The 13321-nt window shown below is 33.7% G+C and overlaps 3 protein-coding genes across 3 annotated transcripts; all 3 read left to right on the forward strand.

The window, feature by feature from the left end:
• Positions 1-490: 490 nt before the first annotated feature.
• Positions 491-1001, forward strand: LOC124910755. The gene has a single exon (XM_047451434.1). The coding sequence runs from the start codon at positions 496-498 to the stop codon at positions 853-855; it is 360 nt and encodes a 119-aa protein (XP_047307390.1). The 5' UTR covers positions 491-495; the 3' UTR covers positions 856-1001.
• A 54-nt stretch (positions 1002-1055) lies between these two features.
• Positions 1056-2672, forward strand: LOC124909846. The gene has a single exon (XM_047450478.1). The coding sequence runs from the start codon at positions 1056-1058 to the stop codon at positions 2670-2672; it is 1617 nt and encodes a 538-aa protein (XP_047306434.1).
• A 5433-nt stretch (positions 2673-8105) lies between these two features.
• Positions 8106-10376, forward strand: LOC124909847. The gene has a single exon (XM_047450479.1). It carries the CDS (start codon positions 8106-8108, stop codon positions 10374-10376), a length of 2271 nt encoding a protein of 756 aa, XP_047306435.1.
• The last annotated feature ends 2945 nt before the right edge of the window (positions 10377-13321 follow it).

A 13321-nucleotide genomic window follows, 5' to 3' on the forward strand; every position in this document is an offset into this window, starting at 1 on the left:
ATAATGTGAAAACAAATTCATACAGTATTAGTCAAAATAAATAATGCCAAACAAGTTAGTAGACGTCAAATTCAATGTTTAATTTAAAATAATTTCAAGAGTTGGTGATTTAAATTTAAAACAGTTTAATTTTAAAGTGTGAAGAAGTAAATTCAGGAAGAGCTGAGAGGATGATTTTCAAAATCCCAGGAGGAAATTTCTCCCGAAATCCTTCATGTGTAAAAAAATTAACAAATAACTTTGAAATTGTCAGCATTGAATCAGACAATATGATAATAGCAATAAAAATCACAAGCATTCCTCCATCAAAATAATTAGTACAAATAAGAAGATATATATAGCAAGGGCTTATAAGGCTATAAATGTTTTAAAAAAATGGCTTTAGATAAATGTCTGCATGAGTGCTGGATCAATAATAATACGTCCCCAATTGACTATGAGAGGTATAGTAGATGTCTCAAGGATATATGTCTCAAGGATGGCTTCGAGGCTCCCATGTTATGGGTAGGTCTTTACATAGCATGTGCTTCTCTAGTATGCATGATAGCCTTCATAATCGACCTTTTCAATGGTTTTCGTACCAAGAAGCTTTGGTTTCCTTGCAAGTTCTTTTCTCTCAACGCTGCCATATCTGCCGTCCTCGCCATAGCCTTGAAGATTCCCTTCGATTTAACTACCCCCATGGACTCAGTTAACGAGCAGTTCGTGAAACTCTCCGGTACAGCCTTGATGTCCATATCATTGGCAAACTTCATGCCCTCTCTTGCCTCCATGTCCGATTCAGAACTCTTTTCCAACTTGATGGCCCTTGCCCTCTTATTGCAAATATTTGTATCCAGATCAAAACAGAAGTGATTAGTGGAGAATATTTCAAAATAGTACATCTCATCATCCTATCCTGCATTTTCCTCCAGTTTTCTTTGCTCATTTCCACAGCCATAGCTTCTCCCACTATCAAAATAAAACTCGACTCTGCCTACAAGGAAGCCACGTCAACAAAAGCTTCTTCCAAACTCATCATTTCCAACGACGAGTTAATTAAGAAGCATTGGGTTATGACACAGACAAGCAACCCTCAATTTGCGATAGCTCGTTCTGTTATATGCTCTACTTCAGGTGCAATCTGTTTAGTAATCCTTTTTATTCTAGTTGCATATGTACTTCGATACGACAGTCAATTTTCCTTTTTCTCGTCGGTGAAATTCATTGTTGCAGACCTTCTCTCCGAACCCATCGAATCCAATTACAAGTGGTCGGTGAAATTCATTGTTGCAGCCCAAATGACCGCGATTCTCTTCGGGTCCATATCCCCAATATGTCGATGGTTCACCGTGACTTGGTTCAAATTTACAGGAGGGCCAAAATCAAGCTTTAGAGATTTGTGGACAGTCGAGGAATACTGGACAGAGAGATTAAGAGAATTGAAAGAGTCGCAGTCACGGTTGAATTGCCGCCTTTTGAAATTACAAAAATGGAATTGGAGAGCTCTGTTTCTGGATATTTGCATTATGTTCCAGATTTTCACCGTTATTTCATGCAAGTTCCTCAGTTTTATCTCCTTGGCCTATTTCCTTCCCTTCCAGATTATCTTAGTCTTAATAAAACTTCAAGAGCTCTGTTTCTGGATAAAGAAGAAAGAGACAGTGGATACCCGAAAAAAATGGGATCCTGAGTGGGAACTAAATCTTGAAAAGGAAACAGAGTTTCCCAAGCATACAATAAAGAAAATTGTTAGTGCTGCTAATGGTTATATCAAGAAAGGCAAGAAGAAGGCAGATTCCATGAAACTAATCAAACTTCTCAACAAAGCAGATGGATTTGACGGAATCGAGAAATTCAATCCAATTCTTATTCAAAGACTTACCGGAATAGCCATAGGCGGCGTTCCAAATAATCGGAATGGCAGTTGGACCATGATGGTTGTGACACTTTCCACCATAGCAGTCGCCTGCCCAAACACAACATGGGATTGCGATGAGTTTGTACTTATGGTGAGCAATGTCCTTCCCTATGTCATATATGTGGATGAAATTGTTGGCGTTGGCTCAAAAGTTGAGAATATTATTGATCTTGTGGACGCTGCCATGGTTGTGTGGTTTGATGTCCGCTTTTCTAGACGATGGCTAAAAAACACCAACTTGCCAATCCAGACCACTGAGAATAATTCTTTGAAGGAGAAACTTACAATTCTACAAGAATCCAGCACGAAGTATGTCAAGAATGCAACAACCGGAATTGATAAACTGAGAATCACAGCAGCAGAATGGATGAACGAAACGGTTGAGATTGTTCTACAATTCTCTGAAAGGGGTCACGAAGTTGATGATCTGTCCGAAAAAATATCTGGAATGGTTGCTGATATCTTAGCCGCGTGCTTGGTAAATCTATCAAAAGCCATAACCATAAAGATCTCAGACACTCCCATTGAAAAAAGAGAGGATGTGGTGAAAGAGGCCGCTAGCATATTTGGAGAAACAGAACAAGTTCGACAATTTGCGGAGAAAAGACTTTCCTCTGCTGCCAAAGATCACAAGGATTACGTAGAGGCCTCTTGGTGGAAGGTTGTGATTAATAAACCGCTAATTGAAGACACGATAAAAGATTTGAAGGCGTCTCATGTTTCTACCTACGAGCATAAGATAAACATCCACGACCACACAGATGATGCATGAATGAGTGTTGATGGTTAATTAAGTTTACTTTAAGCTTGTTTGATTGTTTAGTACTATGTTTCATGTTCATATCATTGTAATGGATTTCAAGTATCCGTGTGTGTATGTGTGGTTTGGTTCATTTTTAAATAAAGTGATTTTAATTATTGATAAAATAATATTTTATAAATAATTTAGTATATATTTAGAAGTCAAATTGTATTAAAAAGAACTTTTTAACATAAAACTTATTGAACATTTCTAAAAACGACTTAATTTAAATTTTAAAATGACGAAGTTAAAGTATAAAGTCGAATTAATTAATAAAACGGTATCGAAATAATTTTTATCAAATATTCTTACGGACAAACAAAATTATCTAACATATAATTAATAAACAATGATAAAAAAAAATCTTGTCAAAATAATTACAAAACATCTACATAATTTAACAAAATAGTGAAGGTATATACAAGAGCATTTTCATATAAAATATTAGTTATTTATTAAAATTATAGAAAATAATTTTAAATGTGATAATTTTGTCACCAGCACAAATTCAAAAAATTATCATTAATACAATAAAACCGTACTAGTAACAAATTATATGTTATTCAAAAAAAACTCTCAATACAATATTTACCAAACTAAATGGTTAATCAATACAAATTATTTTTTTTGAGCTGGTTTGATCTTAAGACTTTTTTGGATTTTATCTTTATTTTAGATCAAAACAAATTGTTTCTTAATTTTTATGAACTAGGTTTGTAAGTTTAATGATCATTTATCTTTCTGATAGATGAGATGGAAAGATAAAGAAAAAATATAGTAAGTAAAAGGTAGGTTGATATTTTGGATTATTAATAATACAATGAAATAAATGAGGTAAAATGTTAGATTTTAAGTAAAAAAATCCCAAAGACTAAATATCAAACAAGATCTATCAAAAAAAGTTATTTCAGATGAGTTATTTAAATAATTCATTATCATTTTATATATTTTTTTATCAATTAAATTAATTAATTTATTAACTAAAATACAAAATATTTATTTATTTATTTTTATAAACAATTTTTTTTATTGAATATTGAATATTTTAGTCTTTTCACCCATAACTATTAGATTATTTAAATAATTTGTATTCAAATAAGACTTTATGATGAATGAAATTACACTCATCTTAATTATATGTCATTTTTCTAGATAATTATGATAACTCCTTCTTTCTAGACGTGATACATCTTCATTAGGTTATACTAAGTATATAAAAATGATTTAAGGAGATGTAGATAAATTGAAGAAAATAACTTAATATAGAAGAAAATCGTTTCTTATCAAACAATTTTGAATGCACATAATATAATAAAATTGTTGAAGAATCAAAGTAATAGAGTATTATAAATTGTCAATTTTAGTTTATTAATTTAATTAGTAAGAAGATTCAAACAATTTTTATTCATTTGTTTTAGAGAAATAGTCAATCAACCATGATAATGCTTTCTATAGGGTATTTTGAATTTAGAAATTTAAATATCATAAATATGTTTTTTAATTTAAAAAATTAAAATGTTGACTGATAATTTTTTTTAAGAATTGAATTATTTTTTAAATTATTTTAATAGTTTATATCAAACTAATATTTTAATAATATATTATAAACGGTTTTATTATATTTGTTTCACACGTAACAATTGAAATTAAATTACAATACAATAGTTTTTTCAAATGTAAAAATTTAATTATAATTTAATATCAATTTTGTAAAACTGAAATTAAAATTTTGTTTAAGAAATACAAATTTTTGTATTGCTTACCAATTTTTCGGTTTTTTGGTTAAGGTGGCCCGTGGCTTGAGGGACTCACTTAGGTTTAGTCCATTAAATTCCATAAACACTTATAGGGAAGAGGGGTTCCTCAAGACCTTACCTTGGTCTGAAATTGTTGGTCAACTCGATGGAGAAGACGGACCTTCACCCCGCATCAACTTCTGTGCACCAAACTTGTAGCTCGCGAACCACGCCCATGTCTAGACCCATGATCTGATACCGTGTCCGTGTCCGACCTAGAGTTCGCAAACCGGCCCAATGCCCTAAGTGTCGGTTTGTTTTGTTATTTCATTATTTTTCTATTATTTTTGCATTTAATGTCCTTAAATATTTTCTAAAAAATAAAAAAAAAACTTTTACAACATTTAAAAGCATAAATAAAATATTTTCCTAAAATTAGGGCACATTTAGCTCAACTTTTATATTGTTTTCACTTTGATGTGATATAAAATATACTTAGAAATACAAAAACAGAAATAAAGTGTAATTTTTGAAATTTTTTTATATATATATTTAACACTTTTAAAAAAATGACCTTTTTGCTCCTTTTTTTTATTTTTCAACATTCAATTTATCCTTTAATTTTAGGACTAGTGCATAAATTAGACACTTTAGATCGGAATTAAAATGTGTAAAAATATTTCCAAAAAAATGTTAAAATATTTAAAGTAGAGATCCGTCTATTTTGACGGGCACGTGAAACATAACACTAATGTTTTTTTATCATGTGTAAACAAGCAACGAACTCCGATGACGTCATTTTTTAATAGCATAATCGAAGGCACGATCAGCACGAACAACACGATCGACACTAACGACACGATTCGCGAAGTAAGTGACGCTAACCCTAAATCTCTTAGAATTGCATTATAGCTTTTCTGGACGCTTGTTTCCTGGTTGCGAGCGTCGATTAGTTCTCTAACCTTGGGTGTTTTCGGAAGGTTGTCTTTCAAAACAATTTAGTCGTTAAATCTTTAAGGTTTCTGAATTGACCTGTTTCTGCATTTACTCTGCTTTATTATTGTGTTCTTATCTTTAACAATGGGGAAAAACAAAAATAAGGCAAAAGAAGTAAAAGAATTCGGGGAAATTGATACAAGCAAGAAAATGATGGATGAAATAAAGCAGAAACAAAGTTCTGAAAATGCAGAAAAAACTCTCAGAAAAAAAAACTAAAATGGCAGAAAGTGTTCAGGCAGAAGTCAACAAGGATGGAAAATGGAGGGTTGGATACAATGAAAGGGCTACTCTCTACAGACTAAAGAATCAAATTATGAAATTACTATTTCAAGCGAAGAAAAAAGAGATTGTTCTTAGCAAGGAAAAAACTCAATAGTCCATAGCCCAACTTAATATTCACTATCTTCAAAACTGGAATTCACTCAAAAAAAGAATAATATGATAAGATAGTTAGTTGGTCTGTAGAGATAATGCGAGAGCCAATAAAGTGCCCAAAAATCAAGACTATCAAAAGTAACTCCAGTTGGAAAGTAAATGAAGTCTGGAAGAAAAACACTAAATAGAAAGCTGAAAGTCCGGTACAATACAAAGACAAATTTACTTGGGGGATTTTAAGCCAAAGGTTGAGATTCTTAAATCTCCTTTTGAGTTTAAATTACCCCTTGATGTTGAAGAGAAATGCATTAAAGAGTGAGAATATGTAGTTGTTGGTAACTATATAGGAAAAAATCGTGTATCTTTCTTAGTCACTAAGGATGCCTTGCTAAAGTAATGGAAACACATTGAACTAGAAAAGGTATTTGCAAATATTAATGATCTTTATTTCCTAAAGTTCAAGCAATGAACAAATCTGGAGAATATTCTGAATTTGTAGCATACTTATGTTGGGTCAAATTGCATGAAGCTGGAAAGATGGTCGGAAGGAATGAACTTACGTAGCAAACTGAAAGAAACAACTCAAATTTGATTCAAACTAAGGAACATTTCGACTTATATGTACAATGTAGAAACACTTAGTCATTTTGATAGTCTACTCGGAAAACTATTGTATATGAACCCAATCACTAAAGAAAGAGATCACATCACATATGCTAGAATAAGCATTGAAGTGCATCCTAAAAGTACTCTACCATTAAAAATGACAGTTATTGACAAAAGAGGTAAGCCTACAGTCATGGATATTTCATATGAATGAAGGCCAAACAGATATGCATTTTGCAATATTTTTGAACATGTCAGTAATCAATGTAAAAAAACAATTGAAGAACAACAGAAATCTTGAAAGTTCAAAAACAGAAGGATAGCCTAAAAGTTCAAGAGAAGAATGAAAAAGCCTAGGAAAATAAAACTGAAGAATTAGGAACTGGAATGCATCTAGAGGAAACTAAAGATGGAGAAGAATATGATGAAAATATTGAGGATTCAAAAGAAGGAGAAGATGAAAAATCAGAGGAAGGAGAAGATGAAGAATTAGATAAAGAAGAAGAATTAAAGGGTGAAAATGAAGAAGAATTAGTGGAAGAAAAATGTGAAGAATCAGGGGATGAAGGCAATGGAAAATTAGAAGATGAAAGTGATAGAAAAACAGTGGAGGAAAATGAAGAGGAGATTATGAAAGTAGATCGAAGCAACTCAGACAAAGTTGAAGCCAATGAATGTGCATCTCAAAAACAAACATTATCATATGCAACAGTCCAATCACCAATAATAAAGCCTAAAGTCAAACAGGTGAGGATGCGACGTAAATATAATCGTTGTAATTCGAGGAATGCAAATTGAGTTTTGAGGAATGCAAATTGGGATTCTAAAACAGAGTAAGAGTAGTCAAAGAGGAAGTTCACAACATAATCATAATTTTAAAACTGTAAGTCTTGTATGTTTTTGTTGTTTGTTACTGTAATTTTTGTTTGTTTGTTTGTTTCCAATTAGATATTTTAGGGTTGTTGTTTGTCATTTTTAATTAAAACTAGAGATTGTCTAACTTTGATTTTGACTCTCTCCCACTTTTTGATTTTTAATGAAATAGCGCTAAACTATTTTCCCCCAAAAAAAATTTTTTTTTGTTTTGTGAGTAAATTAGGTGGCGACTCTTAAATTCACGAACTTGTTTTTTAAAAGTTCTTCAATTTATTATTTCCACTATTCGAAGAGATTTATTTTACGGATTTTAAACCCATACAATAATAATATAAAAATTGTGAATAGTTAACAATATATTATCATTTTAAAAATCATACTATAATTAGTTTTGTAAATAATAACTCAATGAAATACATTACTATTTAAATATTTGAATAAAATTCAAATAATGTGAAAACAAATTCATACATGTCAAACAAGCTCCGATCAGCTATTAGTCAAAATAAATAATGCCAAACAAGTTAGTAGACGTCAAATTCAATGTTTAATTTAAAATAATTTCAAGAGTTGGTGATTTAAATTTAAAACAGTTTAATTTTTTAGTGTGAAGAAGTAATTTCAGGAAGAGCTGAGCTGAGAGGATGATTTTCAAAATCCCAGGAGGAAATTTCTCCCGAAATCCTTCCTGTGTAAAAAAATTAACAAATAACTTTGAAATTGTCAGCATTAAATCAGACAATATGATAATAGCAATAAAAATCACACGCATTCCTCCATCAAAATAATTAGTACTAATAAGAAGAAAAAAATGGATTTATATGAATGTCTGAATGAGTGCTTTATCAATAATACGGCCCCAATTGACAAAGAGAAGCGTCTTATATGCGTGAATGATTGCTACAAGGAAGAGTCATGGGGTATCATGTTATGGGTAGGTCTTTACATAGCAGGTGCTTCTCTAGTATGCATGATAGCCTTCATAATCGACCTCTTCAACGGTTTCCGTTCCAAGAAGCTTTGGTTTCCTTGCAAGTTCTTCTCCCTCAACGCCGCCATATCTGCCGTCCTCGCCATAGCCTTGAAGATTCCCTCCGATTTAACTACCCCCATGCACTCCCTTAACGAACAGCTCGTGAAACTCTCCGGTACCGCCTTGATGGCCATATCATTGGCAAACTTCATGCCCTCCCTTGCCTCCATGTCCGATTCAGAACTCTTTTCCAACTTGATGGCACTCGCCCTCTTAATCGTCCCTCTTGTTTCAAATATTTGTATCCAGATCTCAACCGGATTGATTGAAAATTTCCAAATACTACATGTCATCATCCTATCCTTCATTCTCCTCCAGTTTTCCTTGCTCATTTCCACTGCCATAGCTTCTCCCACCATTAAAATAAAACTCGACTCTTCTTACAAGGAAGCCATGTCAACAGAAACTTCTTCCAAACGCATCATTTCCAACGACGAGTTAATTAAGAAGCATTGGGTTTTGACGCAGACAAGCAACCCTCAATTTGCGATAGCTCGTTCTGTTATATGCACTACTTCAGGAGCAACCTGTTTCATAATCTTTCTTTTTCTAGCTTTATATGTACTTCCAGACATCAATGAGTTGGTCTTTGACTCCGAAATCAATCTCACCGAATCCAATTACAAATGGTCGGTGAATTTCATTGTTGCATCCCAGATGGCCGCAATTCTCTTCGGGTCCATATCCCCAATATGTCGATGGTTCACCATGATTTGGTTCAAATTTACAGGATGGTCAAAATCAAGCTTTAGAGATTTGTGGACGGTCGAGGAATACTGGACAGAGAGATTACGAGAATTGAAAGAGTCGCGGTCACGGTTGAATTGCCGCCTTTTGAAATTACAAAAATGGAACAGGAAAGCTCTGTTTCTGGATATTTGCATTAAGTTCCAGATTTTCACAGTTATTTCATGCAAGTTCCTCAGTTTCATCTTCTTGGTCTCTTTCCTTCCCTCCCTTTATTTCTACAAGATGATCTTAATCTTAATTGGTTCTATAAAGAAGAAGAAGAAGAAGACGGTGGATACCCGAAAAAAATGGGATTCTAAGTGGGAACTAAAACTTGAAAAGGAACCAGAGTTTCCCAAGGATACAATAAAGAAAATTGTTAGTGTTGCTAATGGTTATATCAAGAAAGGCAAGAAGAAGGCAGATTCCATGAAACTAATCAAACTTCTCAACAAAGCAGATGGATTCGACGGAATCGAGAAATTCAATCCAATTCTTATTCAAAGACTAACCGGAATAGCCATAGGCGGCGTACCTAATAATAGGAATGGCAGTTGGACCATGATGGTTGTGACACTTTCCACCATAGCAGTGGCCTGCCCAAACACAACATGGGAATGTGAGAAGTTTATACTTATGGTGAGCAATATCCTTCCATATGTCATATACGTTGATGAAATTGTTGGGGTTGGCTCAAAAGTTGACAATATTATTGATCTTGTGGACGCTGCCATGGTTGTGTGGTTTGATGTCCACTTCTCTAGAAAATGGCTAGGAAACACCAACTTGCCAATCCAGACAATTGAGAATAATTCTTTGAAGGAGAAACTTACAATTCTACAAGAATCCAGCACGAATTATATCGAGAATGCAACAACTGGCATTGATAAACTGAGAATCACAGCAGCAGAATGGATGAACGAAACGGTTGAGATGGTTCTACAATTCTCAGAAAGGGGTCACGATGATGATGATCTGTCCGACAAAATATCTGGAATGGTTGCAGATATCTTAGCCGCGTGCTTGGTAAACCTATCAAAAGCCATAACCATAAAGATCTCAGACACTCCCATTGAAAAAAGAGAGGATGTGGTGAAACAGGCCGCTAGCATATTTGGAGAAACCGAACTAGTTCGACAATTTGCGGAGAAAAGACTTTCCTCTGCTTCCCAATATCACAAGGACTACGTAGAGGCCTCCTGGTGGAAGGTTGTGATTAATAAACCGTGGATCGAAGATACGATACAAGATTTGAAGGCGTCTCATGTTTCTACCTACGAGCATAAGATAAATATCCACGACCACGCAGATGATGCATGAATGAGTGTTGATGGTTAATTAAGTTTACTTTAGTTTTGTTTGATTGTTTAGTACTATGTTTCATGTTTATATCATTGTAATTGATTTAAAGTATCCGTGTATATGTGGTTTGGTTAATTCTTAAATAAAGTGATTTTAATAGTATATATATATATATATATATATATATATATATATATATATATATATATATATATATATATATATATATATATATATATATATATATATATATATATATATATATATATATGGGAATTCGATGGGATGACCCTGATATAAATCCAAAAAGATCCCGCCTCATAAACTTTGTAAAATGGACTTTTCGACATACGGAATGTGTTGTTGAAGATGAAATTATTGAGAACGTGGCACAAAGGTAAATCAGCAAACACCAGTTATACAATTGAGAAGATCGTCAAGGAATCGAAAACCAGTTGAGAGGTGGTCTCCATCTCTGAACTATATCTTGTTGACAGATAGAGGTGAACCTGAATGTTATGAGGAAACAATACAATCTGATGAATCGATTAAGTGGAAGTCTGCTATGAAAGATGAGATGGACTCTTTGATGTTGAATCAGACTTGGGAGCTCACTGAGCTACCAAAGGGAAAGAAATCACTTCACAACAAATGAATCTTCAGGATTAAGAAGAACATGATGAAATCATGAGGTAAAAGGCAAGATTGGTTGTGAAAGGATTTTAACAGAAAGAGGGTATTGACTACAATGAGATATTCTCTCCAATAGTTAAATTGATGACAATCAGAACTATTTTGAGTTTAGTTGTGAAAGAAGACCTTCATCTTCAACAAATGGATATCAAAACTGATTTTCTTCATGGTGATTTAGATGAAGAGATTTATATGCGACAACCAGAAGGATTTGAAATCAAAGTAAAAGATGAGCTTGTGTGTAAGCTTCAGAAGAGTCTGTATGGTTTGAAACAGGCTCCAAGGCAATGGTATAAGAAGTTCGTTAGCTTCATGAAAAGTAATAATTTTTTAAGGTGTGAAGCTGATCATTGTTGCTATATCAAGAGATTTGATAGATCGTATATTATTCTGCTCCTCTACGTTGATGACATGTTGATTGCTGGAGCAAGCTTGTATGAGATTAACAAACTCAAGAAATAGTTGTCCAAAAAGTTTGCAATGAAGGATTTGGGTGTTGCTAAACAAATTATTGGGATGAGAATTTTCAGGGATAAAAAAGTTCTCAAGCTTTCACAAGAAGAATATGTGAAAAAAATTCTGAGCAGGTTTAACTTGTATGATGCAAAACCAGTTACTACCCTCTTAGCTAGTCACTTCAGACTATCTAAAGATCAGTCGCCTTAAATAGAGGAGGAGAAAAATTACATGGCCACTGTTCCGTATGCCTCTGTCATTGATTGTATTATGTATGCGATGGTTTGCACAAGACCAGACATAGAACATGTAGTGGGAGTTGTTAGCAGGTTCATGAGCAACCCGGGTAGACAACATTGGGAAGCAGTAAAGTGGATACTACGATACTTAAGAGGAAGTACGAATCTCGCTTTGTGTTTTCAAAAGTCTAATATGGGTTTGGAAGGATATGTTGATGCTGACAATGGTGGTGATGTTGATAGTAGGAAGAGCACAACAGCGTACATTTATACTCTGGGAGGTACTGCAATCAGTTGAGTTTCAAAATTATAGAAGATTGTTGCTCTTTCTAGTTGTGAGGCAGAGTATGTAACTGTGACAGAGGTTGTTAAGGATATGATGTGGTTACAACCCTTTTTGCTAGAATTGGGTTAAGACTACGAGGGAAGTGTATTGAGATGCGAAAGTTAGAATGTCATTCATTTGGAAAAGAATCATGTTTATCATGGCAGGACGAAGCATATACAGGTTCGTTATCATTTCATCCGGTCATCTTTAGAAGATAGAGTATTAGCTCTTGAGAAGATTCCCGGGAATGAGAATCCAGCTGATATGTTGACGAAAGCTGTGATAAATGAGAAACTGAAGTTGTGTGCAACTTCCGTTGGTCTTCTTCGTTAAGACACCGATTGGAAAGCTACTACCGATCGAGAGATGATGAAGTTAGTCTCCAAGTGGGAGATTGTTGAGTTATGGAACCTACACTTATAATAAACTCTACATTGTTAATTAGAGTTTATTGGGTTTTCTTTTTTTGGTTTTGGGCTTGGGTCTGACCAAGATTTATTTAGGTTTATTACCTGAATGTTTACCCTATAAATATGTGATTATTAAGGGTTTACAAAGTAGTGAAATAATTCTAGAGAGATACAGTATGAGGTAAAAACTTTGTATTCCTTCTTCTTCTTCATAGAGAAATCTGTAAGTGGCTAAAGTGGATGTAGCTCAATTTGAGTGAACCACTATAAATCTGTGTCTTCTTGTGTTATTATTTCTTGCATTTTTACAGATTATTTAAAGCTGGTCGGATTTGGGAAATACAAATCCTAACGGATGTGTTTGTGGACAAGAAGGAAGACAAGGTGTAGAAGAACGACAACTAGGTGGATAACTGATGTGGAGATCAATGACAGATATGCTCTGTTAAGAAAAAGAGCAACCACCTACCCTAAGACGTACACAAAGGATTTCACCATCGCATATTTCATGTCGCCCCTTTGTTTACATCACACTATAAACAATTTGTTGTTGATTCTGCTAATGTTGATAAGCCAGGAGGCCATGATTTCTCATATTATTTTATGAGTACTATTAGGGTAAGGAAGAAAGACATATGCTCACGTGGAGCATTGTTGATGATATTTATTTCTCCCTCAACCTCGACTTGAAACACTAGGTACTGTGTGTTCTGCGAATGAAAGAATAGAGAATTGATGTATATGATTGCGATCAGTCTATTTTCAATGACGATAATTTTACAGAATTCAGGATACCCATGTGTCAAATGTTGTCACTCTTTCTTCATAAAGCAATGT

This window comes from Impatiens glandulifera, chromosome 7 (genome assembly GCF_907164915.1).
Source record: "Impatiens glandulifera chromosome 7, dImpGla2.1, whole genome shotgun sequence".
Taxonomy (NCBI): domain Eukaryota; kingdom Viridiplantae; phylum Streptophyta; class Magnoliopsida; order Ericales; family Balsaminaceae; genus Impatiens; species Impatiens glandulifera.

Excerpts from the sequence above, each read along its gene's own strand:
- LOC124910755 (XM_047451434.1), top strand. The coding sequence starts at position 496 with ATGTTATGGGTAGGTCTTTACATAGCATGTGCTTCTCTAGTATGCATG.
- LOC124909846 (XM_047450478.1), top strand. The coding sequence starts at position 1,056 with ATGACACAGACAAGCAACCCTCAATTTGCGATAGCTCGTTCTGTTATA.
- LOC124909847 (XM_047450479.1), top strand. The coding sequence starts at position 8,106 with ATGGATTTATATGAATGTCTGAATGAGTGCTTTATCAATAATACGGCC.